This window comes from Macaca nemestrina, chromosome 10 (genome assembly GCF_043159975.1).
Source record: "Macaca nemestrina isolate mMacNem1 chromosome 10, mMacNem.hap1, whole genome shotgun sequence".
Taxonomy (NCBI): Eukaryota; Metazoa; Chordata; class Mammalia; order Primates; family Cercopithecidae; genus Macaca; species Macaca nemestrina.
The window spans coordinates 114,229,784-114,244,549 of record NC_092134.1 but is presented as its reverse complement, the minus strand read 5'-3'; the positions used below and the strand labels follow the sequence as shown (position 1 = coordinate 114,244,549).

The window sequence follows — 14,766 nt, the reverse complement described above, 5'->3', positions numbered from 1 at the left end:
ATGGTATCATATTATTTAGTTTTATTTAACTTTGACTTTCAAAATGTTATGAAATAAGAGATGAAATCAAATCTGACTTTAACTGCTAGTTTAGTCTCCTTTCAAAATGAAAAACTGACTAGCTGAAAATTCATCTATCTCCATAACCTGTTTTCAGCTGGGGGTTTTGTCAGTGCCACCTGAGAAGCTTTTGTAACTACAGCTGCTGGGGCCCTGCAGAATCAGAATCTCTAGCTGTAAGACCCAGGTTTTTATACAGTTTTAAAAGCTCCACAGGTGATTCTGGTGCTGAGCCCTGATTGTGAATAATTTCTCCAGTCTTTGAATGTTGTAAATAAGGAAACTGATTAAGTTGGCTTGTCTTTTTTAAGACAGCTTTTGTACGTGTAAGTTTGAGTATCCCTAATTTGAAAATCTGGTATCTGAAATGCTCCAAAATCTGCAACTTTTTGAGCACCGACAGGATGCTCAGAAGAGCATTTCACATTTCAGATTTTCGGATTAGGAATGCTCAACCAGTCAGTATAATGCAGATTCTAAAATCCTTTAAAAAATCGAAATCTGAAACACTTCTGATCCTAAGCATTTTGGATAAGGGATACTCAACCTATATCTCATATCAGAGCTTGAGGATAAAGGGTGGTAATTAGAATGAAAGTGGCAGGCAAGAAAATGGAGGGATTTTTCTGTTGTACATAAACAGGAATTTAGACTTGATGTGGTAGACAATAAGCAGTGTTCTAGATCCCTGAGTAGGATGGTGCTACACAGAAGGTGACAGTCACAGAAGGTGATAATCTCAATTTCTGCCCACATTCTGCTTCCCCACCCAGTGGCTGAAGTCATACATTTGAGAGTTACAGTCTTCTTCCCTCTCTTCTGATACCAAATAAGTTACCAAGTCTTTCAGTTTTGCTTTTAAATATCGGTTAAAACCGTTTCCCCCTTTTTATCCCTACCGCTACACTCTAGTATAAGTTTTTATCATCATTTACCTGAAAACTACAATAGGCTTCTAATTGATTTCCTTGTCTCATCCACCTTCTATATTACTGTTAGAGTAATTGTTCAAAAAAACAAATCTATTGCACCATAGTCCTTTACAAAATCCTTCAGTGGTTTCCCATTACTTAGGATAATGTCTGAACTCCTTAGCATGCCATTCACAGCAATTTGCCACCTCATTACCAGCACTCAGGAAATATACATTATATAGCCTATACCTTAGACATAATGAACATAATATGTTCTTTCATAACTTTGCATATGTTATTCTCTTTGCTTATAATTCTTTTTTCAAATTGATCAGCCTTGCAAATTCATATGAATCTTTTAATACACGTCAAATGTAACCTCTCTGTTTCCTGCCCATCCCTTTTCCCTCCTCTAGCTAGCATTCCTTTTATTACTTTTCTGGTAATTGCCTGTACACGTGTCTGCTCACCTCATTAGACTGTGAGATCACAGAGGTATAAGGAGTGTATATTCATTCATCTTTGTATTTTCAGCATCTAGTACAGTGTCTGGCAAATTTGCATTCAGTAAATGTTTTTTAAAACTTAATTGAATTCCTTGACATAGTTAAAAATTTAGCTTTGGTAGCTGAAAGAATTGACAGTAATTCTTTTCTCACTTTTTATGAATATTTGCCTCTTCGTATTTTTTATGATTTTCAAATTGCTTGGGATTTTAAAAAATGGTTAAACTGTTTTCTCTCATACAGCACAAGGCCTTACTTGTAATCATGAGAAGTGGAATATTACTATGATTCATGTCCTAGGCAAAGAGAGTTGTAAATAAGAAGGTAGGAGGTGACAGGCTTGTGTATTCAGTGGAGCAGATATTTCTTTGCCTTCTGTTACAGCAGAATACACTGACCCTTGCATGAATTAGCTATTATGTTTTTCTTTGTATTAAATTGATACAAGGAAAAAAAAAAGATGATAGGTTCCAGTTATGTTACTATATTTTTTTGTTACTTCTTTTATCATGCCTGGAGGTTCCTTAGAACATGTTGTTCTAACACTAACAAGCAGTGTGGTTTTGGGCAAATTATTCGGTTGCTCTGGGCTTCAGCTTCCTGATCTGTAAAACAGATGATAATAGTAATAACTCACTCCTAGGTTTATTGTGAGAATCAAATGAGTTAATATCTGTAAGGCACTTAGAATAGTGCCTGGCATGGAGTGAGTGTTCCAACAGCTTTTCAGCCTCAGCCCATGCCACTTCCTTCTCATTGGCCTTCATTCATTTCCTTGATTGTGTTAACCGGCTTCAAGGCCTTTGTGGATGCTTCTCCTCTACTGGGATCACAGTACTCATCTGACAGGCTCACCGTCAACTTCAGGTCTCTCGTTAGACTGAACGTTTCCAGAGAACACTATGCCTGGTAGAGTAGTTGTGCAAGAAATATTTATTGAATGGATGAGTAAATAAATAATCGAGCCAACTGGAAAAGAGAACAGGATCACATGGAATGGAAAGTTGCTTCTTCAGGGGTTGGGGTCAGGGCAGATTCTCTCATTGCAGGCAGGAAGGAAAGGAAAAGGGGTGTGTGTGTGTGTGTGTGTGTGTGTGTGTGTGTGTTACATATACTTATAAATTAAATGGTGAAATTGTAAATATTTAATGGTCAAAGCATTAAAATAGGAGTTGACAAATTAATTGATTTGCCTAAGTAGTGATCAATTTGAGCTTAAAATGGTATTGTTAATTGCCCCCAGTAATTTGAATATGCTGTTGTTTGTGCTTTAAAATTAGTATATATTTTAAAATTAGTATATAGTGTAAAATAACTACACTTCAATAAAATAAACTTTGTGTGTGTGACAAGGTCTGGCCCAGTCACCCGGGCTGGAGTGCAGTGGTGTGATCTTGGCTCACGGCAACCTCTGCCTCCCAGGCTCAAGAGGTAGGGAAATGTGGGTTTGAAACCCACTCCTCTTTAAAGTTGTATTATTAACAACAACATTTATGTAATGTTTACTGTGAGCCAGATCCTCTAAGTACGTAGATATTCCTTACCTCTTTTAACCTTCAGAACAGCCCTGTGAAGTCAGTTCTTACAGAGATACAAGTTCAAGGAACTCACCTATTACAATAATAAATGATGAAAGTTAGGATTTAAACAGGTCTGGGAGATACCAAAGCTCACAGTAAATACCATCTTATACTAACTTCCTGGGTGACCTTGAGCAAAACTTAGCTGCCTCAGCCCTGCATCTGTAATTTAGAAACCCAAAAAGCTTTAGAAATTGTTAGTCTTTCCATAACTTATTTGGTGACAAACATGTGACCTGAATAGATGAGAGGCTATTTATATTTTTTGTTCATTCCATTTAGTGTAAATATTCATATATGTTGCATTAAAAATTACGTGTTGGATTAGGTGATGCTGCTATAGACCCCCCTCTAGAGGTGTTAAAAAATATATGCTATATGCACCATAATTCACTTTCTAAAATACAAAAATTTCTGAATTCTCCCAATAGATTGTGGACCTCTGTTTAACTTCCATAATACTCAGTTTTCTTACCTATGTAATTCTTAAAATTTATCCCAGTACATCTTAACAAGAATTATATGTAATAGTATACGTAAGCATTTAAGATACCTGATATATAATTAAATATTCAGTTTGTTGGGATTGTTACTGTCATTATCTTGGAATTTTTATTCAGCTGTGCAGAGTTTGGATCCTAAAGCTAGACCATGTAGAAAATGTGAATTTGGCTGGGCACAGTGACTCACACCTGTAATCCTAACGTTTTGGGAGGCCGAAGCAGGTGGATCACTTGAGCCCTGGAGTTTGAGAACAGCTTGGGCAACATGGCAAAACCCCATCTCTACAAAAAAATGCAAACATTAGCAGGGCATGGTGGTACTCTCTGGTAGTCCCAGCTACTCCGGAGGCTGAGGCAAGGGGATCGCATAAGCTCAGGAAGTTGAGGCTGCAGTAAGCCAAGATAGTGCCACTGCACTCCAGCCTAAGTGACAGAGGGAGACCCTGTCTCAAAAAAGAAAAAAGGAGGCCAGGCGCCATGGCTCATGCCTGTAATCCCAGCACTTTGGGAGGCCAAGGCTGGTGGATCACCTGAGGTCAGGAATTCAAGACCAGCCTGGCCAACATGGTGAAACCCAATCTCTACTAAAAATACAAAAATTAGCCGGGTGTGGTAGTGGGCGCCTATAGTCCCTGCTACAAGAGTGAGAGAGAGAGAGAGAGAGAGAGAGAAAGGAAAAGGTGAATTTTGTTTTGTTTAGTTTGCAACTGAGACTGAACACTGCATTGTTTTCAGTACAGGATAAGAAGCCAGGCCTTTTACAGAATGTAGTTTGTTTTCCTTACTAGTGACTTTAAACCATAGTGATTTTCTCCTATAAATGTACATTATTCCGTAGTACAGGGTTTCCTATCCTTTTTGTCAGATCCCGGGGTCCAGGTCCAGCCCATGCTGAAGTCGGAGGGGTGTGGGTGGATGAGCAGAAAGAACACTTGGGGGGCTGTAGACAGGTGAAAGACAGTTTTATTCAGCAGCAGCTCAAATTAACAGCTTTCTTACACTAGCTCTCTTATGAACAGCTTTTCTTTTTTTTTTTTTTTGAGACGGAGTCTCGCTCTGTCGCCCAGGCTGGAGTGCAGTGGCGGGATCTCAGCTCACTGCAAGCTCCGCCTCCCGGGTTTAGGCCATTCTCCTGCCTCAGCCTCCCGAGTAGCTGGGACTACAGGCGCCCGCCACCTCGCCCGGCTAGCTTTTTGTATTTTTTAGTAGAGACAGGGTTTCACCCTGTTAGCCGGGATGGTCTCGATCTCCTGACGTCGTGATCCGCCCGTCTCGGCCTCCCAAAGTGCTGGGATTACAGGCTTGAGCCACCGCGCCCGGCCATGAACAGCTTTTCTTACACTGTCCACCTTTATCTCAGCGGTTTGCTCCAGCTGTGTGGCTCCCGCAACCGCCATGCCTGCAGCTTCACGGAAGGCTCTCCCCAGCCTTCAGGGTTAGCAGCTTAACCCTTTATCTGGGCATGAGCAAGCCGAGCTGTGTCCTGGCTCCCTCCTGTCCAGACGGACAGCTTTGGCTCTCTCTCTCTTTCTCTGGGCACCAGTGCCTACACAAGAGCCATGTTGAGCCAAGCTGAGCCCCAAGAGCGCCTGTACAATGGTAGCAGGGCAATTATACCTTTTACAGACAACAGTGGCTCAGAGCCGAGGATGAACTTACACAAACAGGTTATGTAACAAGTGGGGGTGTGCACCTGCACGCCAGACTCGCTGTCATGCAGGCCTGGATATCCATCTTGGCCTGCCTCCATGTACCTGTTCATGTGATTACACACTTAGAAAATTATTTACTGGCCAGGTGCGGTGGCTTCCACCCTGTAATCCCAGCACCTTGAGAGGCTGGAGCAGGAGGATTGCTCTAGGCCAGGAGTTTAAGACCAGCCTTAGGCAACATAGCAAGACCCTGTCTCTACAAAAAAAAAAAAAAAAAAATTAAAATTAGCTGGGCATGGTGGCGTGCACCTGTAATCATAGTGCAGCTAATCAGGAGGCTGAGGCAGGAGCGTCCTTTGAGCACAGGAGTTGAGGTTGGCGGTAGGTAAGCTTTGATCACATCTGAGATGAATGAAGGAGGAGGGTGCTTCATTCTGCTGCCAGTATTCGAGGCTCACCTGGCTACAAGGGCTGAGGGAATCAATATCTTGGCATACCTATAATACATCTTGGCAAACCAGTGTATAATTATATATGCCAAATGTAAGGGGAAGAGACATGAAATGTGGGAATTATTAGTGGATTTACTTTAATTCCTCTGCATAAGCATCTATTTTGAAGCGTTAAGAAAATTCAGATAAAACGTGTGAAACTTAAAAATACTAGTTAAGTCTCTTAATTGCCTGTCTTCTAGCAGTCAGGCAGTTGAGTCAGGAATGAGATGGAGTGACTGTTTTACTTAACGCTTTATACAGTGTATTTATCGGTTTGTTATATTAAGTATATTTTACCCTGTAAGTTTGAATTGTGAAAAAACTATGACATTGTCTTGAAACATCTAAAACATTTCTAAGAATAGATAGAACCAATAATGTATTTAATTTAGGACATTTATTTTTTAAGGGGTTGACATTTATTCCTTTCTCAAGTACTACAGTAAAAATTAGGTGAAGTAGGGTAATTTTGCCAATTTTTTTTAATGGACACATTCAGAGTTTGTTAGAAATTATTTGCAGCAGAGTTGTGGGGGAGAGGCATAACAAGTTGTTTCAGGCTGGTCTGAAGGTAGTTATCTCAGTTGATTGTTCACAGTCAGTTACAGGTTGAATTCCTTGTTCCGCTCTTACCCCGTTCTCACTACTCGACTAGCCTAAAAAATAATAATAAGATAAAAAGAAGTTGTTTCACATTATGCCTTCCCTGCCAAGCCTAAAACCTCCCGACCAGATTTTCTTTTAAAAAGGATATAGAGTTGGTTCTCAACTGGATATTTCTAGAACATACGCTGCGACGCTGTCCACAGCCATAAATTTATTACAGGGAGGTGGAGCAAACATGCAGGAATTGTAAGTGCAAATATACCCCACGTGGCTTAGGAATTTGGGGGCCAGGGAAGACATCCTGCATCTTACTGGTTTCCCTTGAAGGAACGGTACCCAGTTTGAAGGATTCAAAGGAGAATTTCTTCTCCTAAGTCTCTTCCTTTCGCCTCGGTGATCTGAGCAGGGTTTGCCGACTCCGTGTTGTCCCCAGTGGCCTGTTTGTGATCGGTGGGGCTCCTCTTTACCCTTGGAGGAACACATCTCCAATGCTTTCTTTTGTTTTCATAGGCACTTGTAGTGGGGATGGGGGTGGGAGGGTGGCACAGGTGGAAACCTTACCTGCTGCTTGGTGCCCACTCAGCTCTGCAGAGCCTTGGAGCTGTCTACTCAAGCTGGGATCTCTTTGAAGGGGATTTTCCAGAGGTAGAATAGTATTTCTGACAGCCTCACAAATATACTCATCTTTTAATATTTTGCCACCTTTAAAAGTTGTTATTCAGAATAGTAGATGATTCCATAGCAGCCTGTGGCTCAGAATATTGTTATGTGTTAATTTGGAAGCAATGTGACTAGTATTCAGCACTTCTTTGAACAGGGTATATTACTTAGTAGCTGTGTTGCTTGATTTTCACAGACTGTTACATCTCCATTTAAATCATAAATCTGAATTATGCTGTATTACTGTAAAGCCTACCAGTGTTCCCTAGAATAGCATGGTAATAATTTTTGTAAGAAAAAACAAGTAGTAACAAAACATTGTTCACATTATGGGAACAGAAAGATAATAACAAAATAAAATTCCAGGATAGGCTGGGCACGGTGGCTCACGCCTGTAATCCCTACACTTCGAGAAGCCAAAGCAGGCAGATCATTTGAAGTCGGGAGTTTGAGACCAGCCTGGAAAACATGGTGAAACTCCATCTCTACTAAAAATACAAAAATCAGCTGGGTGTGGTGGCGGGCGCCTGTAATTCCAGCTACTCAGGAGGCTGAGGCAGGAGAATTGCTTGAACCCGGGAGGCGGAAGTTGCAGTGAGCCAAGATCGCCCCACTGTACTCCAGCCTGGGCAAGAGAGCGAGACTCTGTCTTGGGGGCTGGGGGGGTAGAAAATTCCAGGATATATGAAGTCATTATGACTAAAAACCATGTATTATGTACATCATATTCTTAATTGTATTATAATAATTAGTCTTCCTCATCATCCCACAAGTATATCACAGAGATAAATACAATCTCAGCTCTCATTATTTTTAATAATGATCTCCTTGGTACTAAAGAAGTTGAAGATTACAACTCAGACATGCCAAATGTTGGGCCAGGCGCAGTGGCTTGCCCCTGCAATCCCAGGACTTTACGAGGCCATGGCAGAATAATCACTTGAGCCCAGGAGTTCAAGACCAGCCTGGGCAACATGGCAAAACCCCATCTCTACAAAAAATACAAACATTAGCGGGGCATGGTGGTGGGCGCCTGTAGTCCCAGCTACTCAGGAGCCTGAGGTGGGAGAATCACCTGAGACTGCGAGGTTGAGGCTGCTGTGAGCTGTGATTGTGCCACTGCACTCCAGCCTGGGTGACAGAGTGAGACCCATCTAAAAAAAAAAAAAAAAGTGAAATGTTGATGTTTTAGGGTTTAGAGAATAGCTGCCAAAAGTTATTTTCTATATCTGCTGGAAAACAGCATATCTTTGTAAGTATAGTTTGTAAGGCAGACAGATTGTAATTATGTGGATAGAGTAGCGAGTGGTAACAGAGCTTGACAGACCAGTGTTCACGTGACAGAGTGTGCAGCCCTCAAGCGCAGGTGCAGGTGGCCAACAGTGCTGGGTTAAGGGGCCAAAGTGCACAGACAAGGCATTGGCTAGGACTCTCCACATTTTGCAGACGTCTCTTCCCTTAACAAGGAAAAAAAAGAAAAAGAAAGAAACAAACTTTTGATATTTCTCAGAATTCAGAACTCATTTTTTGTTTTGTTTCAGAAAACTGAAGAATGGGAGAAAAGTAAGACTGAAGCAGACATGGAAGAGTATATATGGGAAAACAGTTCATCAGAAAGAAATATCCTGGAAACGCTTCTCCAGATGAAAGCTGCTGAGAAAAATACGGAAATAAATAAAGAAGAGCTCCTTGGTACTAAAGAAGTTGAAGAGTACAAAAAGTCTGTTGTTAGTCTTAAAAATGAGGAGGAAAATGAAGATTTGCTTTCTCAGTACAAAGAATCTGTGAAGAGACTATTAAATGTGACATGAATTATGGAGTAGAAAAGCCTGCTTGATTTATTAATTTTATAATATATGTAATCAGTATCTAATTTGATACAAAGTTGAAAATGTTAAATCATTGTTTTTCCTCAGAGTTAAAATTATTTCCCTCATACTAATGCTTAATGGCAATGATTACTCCAGAGTTTTTTTATTTTTGCACTGGGGCAATAGACTAGGAGATCTCTGATTTCTTCTTGGTCTAAAGTGTTTTGATCTTATTTCTACATAATAGCTTTGGTATTCATGTATATACGTGCTTTTAATTGTGATTTTGCCACCTTCCCCATTTCTTTCCCCACAAGCTGGCGTTCAGTAGTTGCTTTTGAATAATGGTTTTGGTTACCTCGGAAGGTAGGCCCAGAACCCATTTCCTTGACTTGCGGTTCCAGGGTCTGTTCACATGACTGCTGTCTGGCTGATGCATTTTTCACGTTTGTCAGTTCTGGTTAGAAACAGGTCCTCAGGAGTACTCTCTAACCTGATATTGTCTAAAAAGATATGTTGACTCAACTTTGTTTAGCGTCCTACTTTCTAGATTGTGGGGCTCATTTTGCCAGGGCCAAGCTACCAGAAAAGCAGAAGTGGAGATTACCTGGTGTGTATCCCCCTGGATGCCCCAGTCAGAGCTGCCACAGCTCAGGAAAAAGATGAGGCATAGGTACCTTGAATGTAATGGAGTAAGTGACAAAATAAGAACTACCCTGGGAAACCCTGCATTCAGTGTAGCTGTCAATTCAGTATTTCTGAGTACACCTGTCAGCTGTTTCTTACCACTTCGATGGTTGTGATTAATTTAAAATCAGAATAAAGGAATCACTGAGTTTATTTGCCTAATAGACTTATTTTGCCTAGAAGAATTAGAGAGTATAAATGAAAGCCAAAAGGGAATTTCACAACGATTTCCTAAACCATTTGTGTGAAATGAAGGTATAGTCTGGTGTGAGTGAGGCCAGGAGTCTGTAGGTTATGAAGGACAATATGGCCTTGAGTACAAAAGGGGGAGAAAGAGGCATGTCGTGCCCTGCTGGGGCACCCTTACACTGGTTATTTTAATCCTAGGCCTGACTTACGAATGAATTCAAAAGGGGCTAGACAGCCAAACTGGTAAGTAGCGGATGAAAAACAGTATAGATAAAACCAATATTTTAGATCATGTTTAGAGCATATTTCAAGAAACATACCAGTACATTTAGAGACTCACATGGAGTTAAGAAAAACTCAGATTCCTAACAGGATTGAAGAAGGAAACATTTTGAAAACAGTAGAAGCTGAGAAGAGATGATCATTTGGGAACATGTAAAGCAGCAGTAGCTTAGGGTGGTTTATCCTGTGTAATAATACAGTGCAGATGAAAGCAGAGAGGAGGATGTGTAATAAGGAATTTGACCTTACCCAGAGGTCTGGCCTTTGCCCTTGGCTTCTGGGAGGTAGTCTATACCATACCCGTTAGGACTGTCTTTGTTTAGCGGGGTAGCTGGCCCCAAAATATCTCAGGATGGGACCAACATGCCAGAAAAATCTACCATGTGATTTAGGGTGGGGGCTTTGAGTCACATGGTATTAGTCCACCTGACAGCCGGGATGACTCACCAGACAATCAGCTATCATACCTACATAATGGAGTCCAGTAAAATCTTTGGGCCGGGCACAGTGGCTCACGCCTGTAATCCCAGCACTTTGGGAGGCCGAGGTGGCGGATCACGAGGTCAGGAGATCGAGACCATCCTGGCTAACACGTTGAAAACCCATCTCTACTAAAAACAAAAACTTAGCTGGGCGTGGTGGCGGACGCCTGTAGTCCCAGCTACTCCGGAGGCTGAGGCAGGAGAATGGCGTGAACCCGGGAGACGGAGCTTGCAGTAAGTGGAGATCGTGCCACTGCACTCCAGCCTGGGTGACAGAGCGAGACTCCATATCAAAAAAAAAAAAAAAAAAAAAATCTGAACAGGGAGGCTTGAGTAAGCTTGGGTTAGCTATACTCCATGCATATTGTCACACACTGATACTAGGAGAGTAATGTGTCCTGACTCCTAGGGGAGAGCACCAGAAACATTTGAACCCTTCCTGGGCCTCAACTTATGTACTTCTTCCGTTGGGTGACTTTAAGGTATCCTTTCCCTGTAATAAACTGTAAATGTGAGAAGAATAGCTTTCATTCAGTTCTGAGTTCTAGTGAATTATTGAACCTGAGGGTTGTTTAGGGAATCCCCCACAAACTTAACAGTTGGTGTCAGAAGTAGGACGGCATTGTAGAGGACTCTACCCTCTTTTGCAGTTTGGCCAACTCCAAGTAACCTGAAGACTCTTAAACAATTATTGATGCCTAATGGCAAAATCGTAGAGCTGGCGGATTAATACAAAACTGCCTCAAAAATAAAACAGTTAGACCGGGTGCAGTGGCTCATGCCTATAATCACAGCACCTTGGGAGGCTGAGGTGGGAGGAGGGCTTGAGGCCAGAAGTTTGAGACTAGCCTAGGCAACATAGCAAGACCCTGTCTCTACTTTAAAAATGTATATATACATACATATTTGTATGTATATGTAACAGTTGTTGTTATTGTAATTTTAGCAAAATTAAGCAGCACTATTTGTCATTAATCAGATCCTTGTCCTTTAAAATCTGCCAGTTGACCGAATGTATGCAATTGGAACATATATTCATCTTGATAATGAAAATGCTAGGGGACACTTTGCTATATTAATGCAGTCATTTCTGATTTAAACTTAAATTGTATAGCCCAGAAGTTGCTTAAACACATAGGCAACTAAGATGTAGATCAAATCTCTTTTCTTAATTGTGGGATGCTTTAATTCTTTGGCATATTTTTGCAATATTGGTATTTCATAATACTAAACAGTTACAGACTTTTTTTTTTTTGAGAAGCTGGACCCAGTGGCTCATGCCTGTAATCCCAGCGCTTTGGGAGGCCAAGGTGGGAGTATTGCTTGAGGCCAGGTATTGGACACCAGTCCGGGCAACGAAGTGAAACACTGTCTCTATATAAGAAAAAAATTCCCGAGGCATGGTGGCACACGCCTAGCAACTTGGGAGGCTGAAGTGGGAGAACTGCTTGAGAACAGGAGTTCAAGGCTGCAGTGAACTATGATCATACTACTGCACTCGAGCCTGGGTGGCAGAACAAGAACTTGTTTCCAAAAAAGAAAAAGAAAAGGAAAAGGGAAAAAAAGAAAAAGAAAGAAACAAACTGGACCCTGGGGTCCAGTCGATAACTAAGGCTAAGGTTGTGACACCCACCTAGGAAGTAACCATGAAATCTTTCCAATGTTGTCACATTTTTTTTTTTTTTTTTTTTTGAGACAGGGTCTGCTCTGTTACAGCCCAGGCTGGAGTCTGGAGTGCAGTGGCACATTCATGGCTCACTGCAGCCTCAACCTCCTGGGCTCAACCGATGCTCCCACCTCAACCTCCCAAGTAGCTGGGACCTCCAGCTACTCCTAACCTCCCAAGTAGCACGCCACCACGCCTGGTTAAGTTTTTGTTTTTGTACAGATGGGGTCTTGCTATGTTGCCTGGGTTGGTCTGATTGTTTCTTAATACAATTTAAAATTTTACTCAGAAGTTTTCTTTTGTCTCTGGCTCCCAGTAAGAAAGTGGTTTCTAGTCTCAGTTTTGCTTCTTAACTGATTCTGGTCTGTTGTCTTCCCAGTCCAAATTTACTCAATTTATCTAATGGTCAAAAGGGCTGAAGAGGAAAAGGAATTTGTTTGTTTTCTTAGAAGGTAAATATGCTTTTCCCAAATTAAGATCATTTATATGAAATTATCAGCTTTAAGGAATGAGTAAAATTCTGAGAAGCCCCAAGGGGGAAAAAGAAAGCGTTTTTAATTCTAGCAGCCCTAGTCTATTGGAAAACCTCTAAGCAATTCACATATACTTAAAAGTAATGATTTCTGGCAGTGGCTCATGCCTGTAATCCCAGCACTTTGGGAGGTCGAGGCAGGTGGATCACCTGAGGTCAGGAGTTCGAGACCAGCCTGGCCAACATGGTGAAGCCCTGTCTCTACTGAAAAATACAAAAATTAGTCGGGCGTGGTGGCAGGCACCTTAATCCCAGCTACTTGGGAGGCAGAGGCAGGAGAATCGTTTGAACCTGGGAGGTGGAGGTTGCATTGAGCCAAGATCAAGCCACTTCACTCAAACCTGGGGGATGAGAGCAAGACTTCTCTCAAAAAAAAAAAAGTAACGACTTTCTAAATGGATGTACAAAAATGTATAAAGACAACTTACTAAATTATTTCTGTAAATATAATGTTAGGGTAATTTAAATCTTGCCTCCCCACCCCACCACCCCCTGCTTCAAATGGCATGGGTTTTGGCCAGGTGCAGTGGCTCACGCCTGTAATCCCAACACTTTGGGAGGCCGAGGTGGGTGGATCATGAGGTCAGGAGTTTGAGGCCAGCCTGGCTAACATGGTGAAAACCCGTCTCTACTAAAAATACAGAAATTAGCTGGGCATGGTGACGCGTGCCTGTAATCCCAGCTACTCGGAAGGGTGAGGCAGGAGAATCACTTGAACCTGGGAGGCAGAGGATGCGGTGAGCCGAGATCGCGCCATTGCATTCCAACCTGGGTGACAAGAGCAAGACTCCATCTCAAAAAAAAAAGAAAAAAAATGCGTTTTTTTCCCCCTAATGTATTAGGGAAGAAATTAAAGAAATTTATAACAATTTTATGAATTATTACAAATTAAGGTAAATTGATTTTTTTTTTTTTTGAGACAGAGTCTTACTCTGTTGCCCAGGCTGAAGTGCTGAGGCATTATCTTGGCTCACTGCAACCTCTGCCTCCTAGGCAGCCTCAACCTCCCAGGCTCAAGCAATCCTCCCAATGCAGCCGTCCAAGTAGCGGGGACTACAGGTGTGTGCCACAATGCCTGGCTAATTTTTTAATTGATTATTTATTTATTTAAGACAAGGCCTCACTGTTGCCCAGGCTGGAGTGAGGTGGCACATTCATGGCTCACTGCAGCCTTGACCTCCAGAGCTCAAGTGATCCTCCCACCACAGCCTCCCAAGTAGCTGAAACTACAGGGACACACCACCACACCCAGCTCATTTTTTTTTCTTTTTTTCTTTTTCTTTTTTTTTTTTTTTTTTTTTTTGAGATGGAGTCTCACTCTGTCATCCAGGCTGGAGTGCAGTGGTGTGATCTCAGCTCACTGCAACCTCCACCTCCCAAGTTCAAGGGATTCTCCTGTCTCGGCCTCCCGAGTAACTGGGACTACAGGCATGTGCCACCACGCCCGGCTAGTTTTTTGTTTGTTTTTTGAGACGGAGTCTCGCTCTGTCGCCCAGGCTGGAGTACAGTGGCCGGATCTCAGCTCACTGCAAGCTCCGCCTCCCGGGTTTACGCCATTCTCCTGCCTCAGCCTCCCGAGTAGTTTTTTGTATTTTTAGTAGAGAGGGGATTTCACTGTGTTAGCCAGGATGGTCTCAATCTCCTGACCTCAGGTGGTCCACCCGCCTCAGCCTCCCAAAGTGCTGGGATTGCAGGCGTGAGCCACTGCACCCAGCCAATTTTTGTATTTTTTGTAGAGACGGGTTCTTGCCATGTTGCTCAGGCTGGTCTCAAGCTCCTAGGTTCAAGCGATCCTCCTGCCTCAGCCTCCCATAGTGCTTGGATTATAGGTATGAGCCATCATGCCTGGCCTTTTGATTAAATTTTAAAATCAGACTTTTAATTGTGGTTAGTATTCAACTGCAAGAGATTTTATATTTTTCTTTTCTATTAAAAGAAAGAGTCATTCTCTTTTTCTACCCAGTATTAATACCAGGGAAAGAAAAGGAAATATAAGCCACTGGACTTAGAAAAATTTGGGTTTTCTTTTTCTTTTGAAATCAAATGTTTTATTTTTATGGATTTAGGGGTACAAGTGCAGTTGTGTTACATGAATGTATTGTGTAGTGGTGAAATCTGGACATTTAATGTACCCATGGGCAA

General features: G+C 41.9%; 1 protein-coding gene across 3 annotated transcripts in view; it reads left to right on the top strand.

Annotated features, from left to right (window-relative positions):
- Positions 1–9,626, top strand: part of LOC105492169 (mitochondrial ribosomal protein S35) — a 42,364-nt gene extending 32,738 nt beyond the window's left edge. For all 3 annotated transcript variants that reach the window (XM_011759163.3, XM_011759166.2, XM_011759164.3), the window contains one exon: positions 8,517–9,626. In XM_011759163.3, coding sequence (XP_011757465.2) covers positions 8,517–8,786 — 270 coding nt within the window. In that variant the 3' untranslated portion in view covers positions 8,787–9,626. The remainder of the gene's footprint in view (positions 1–8,516) is intronic.
- The last annotated feature ends 5,140 nt before the right edge of the window (positions 9,627–14,766 follow it).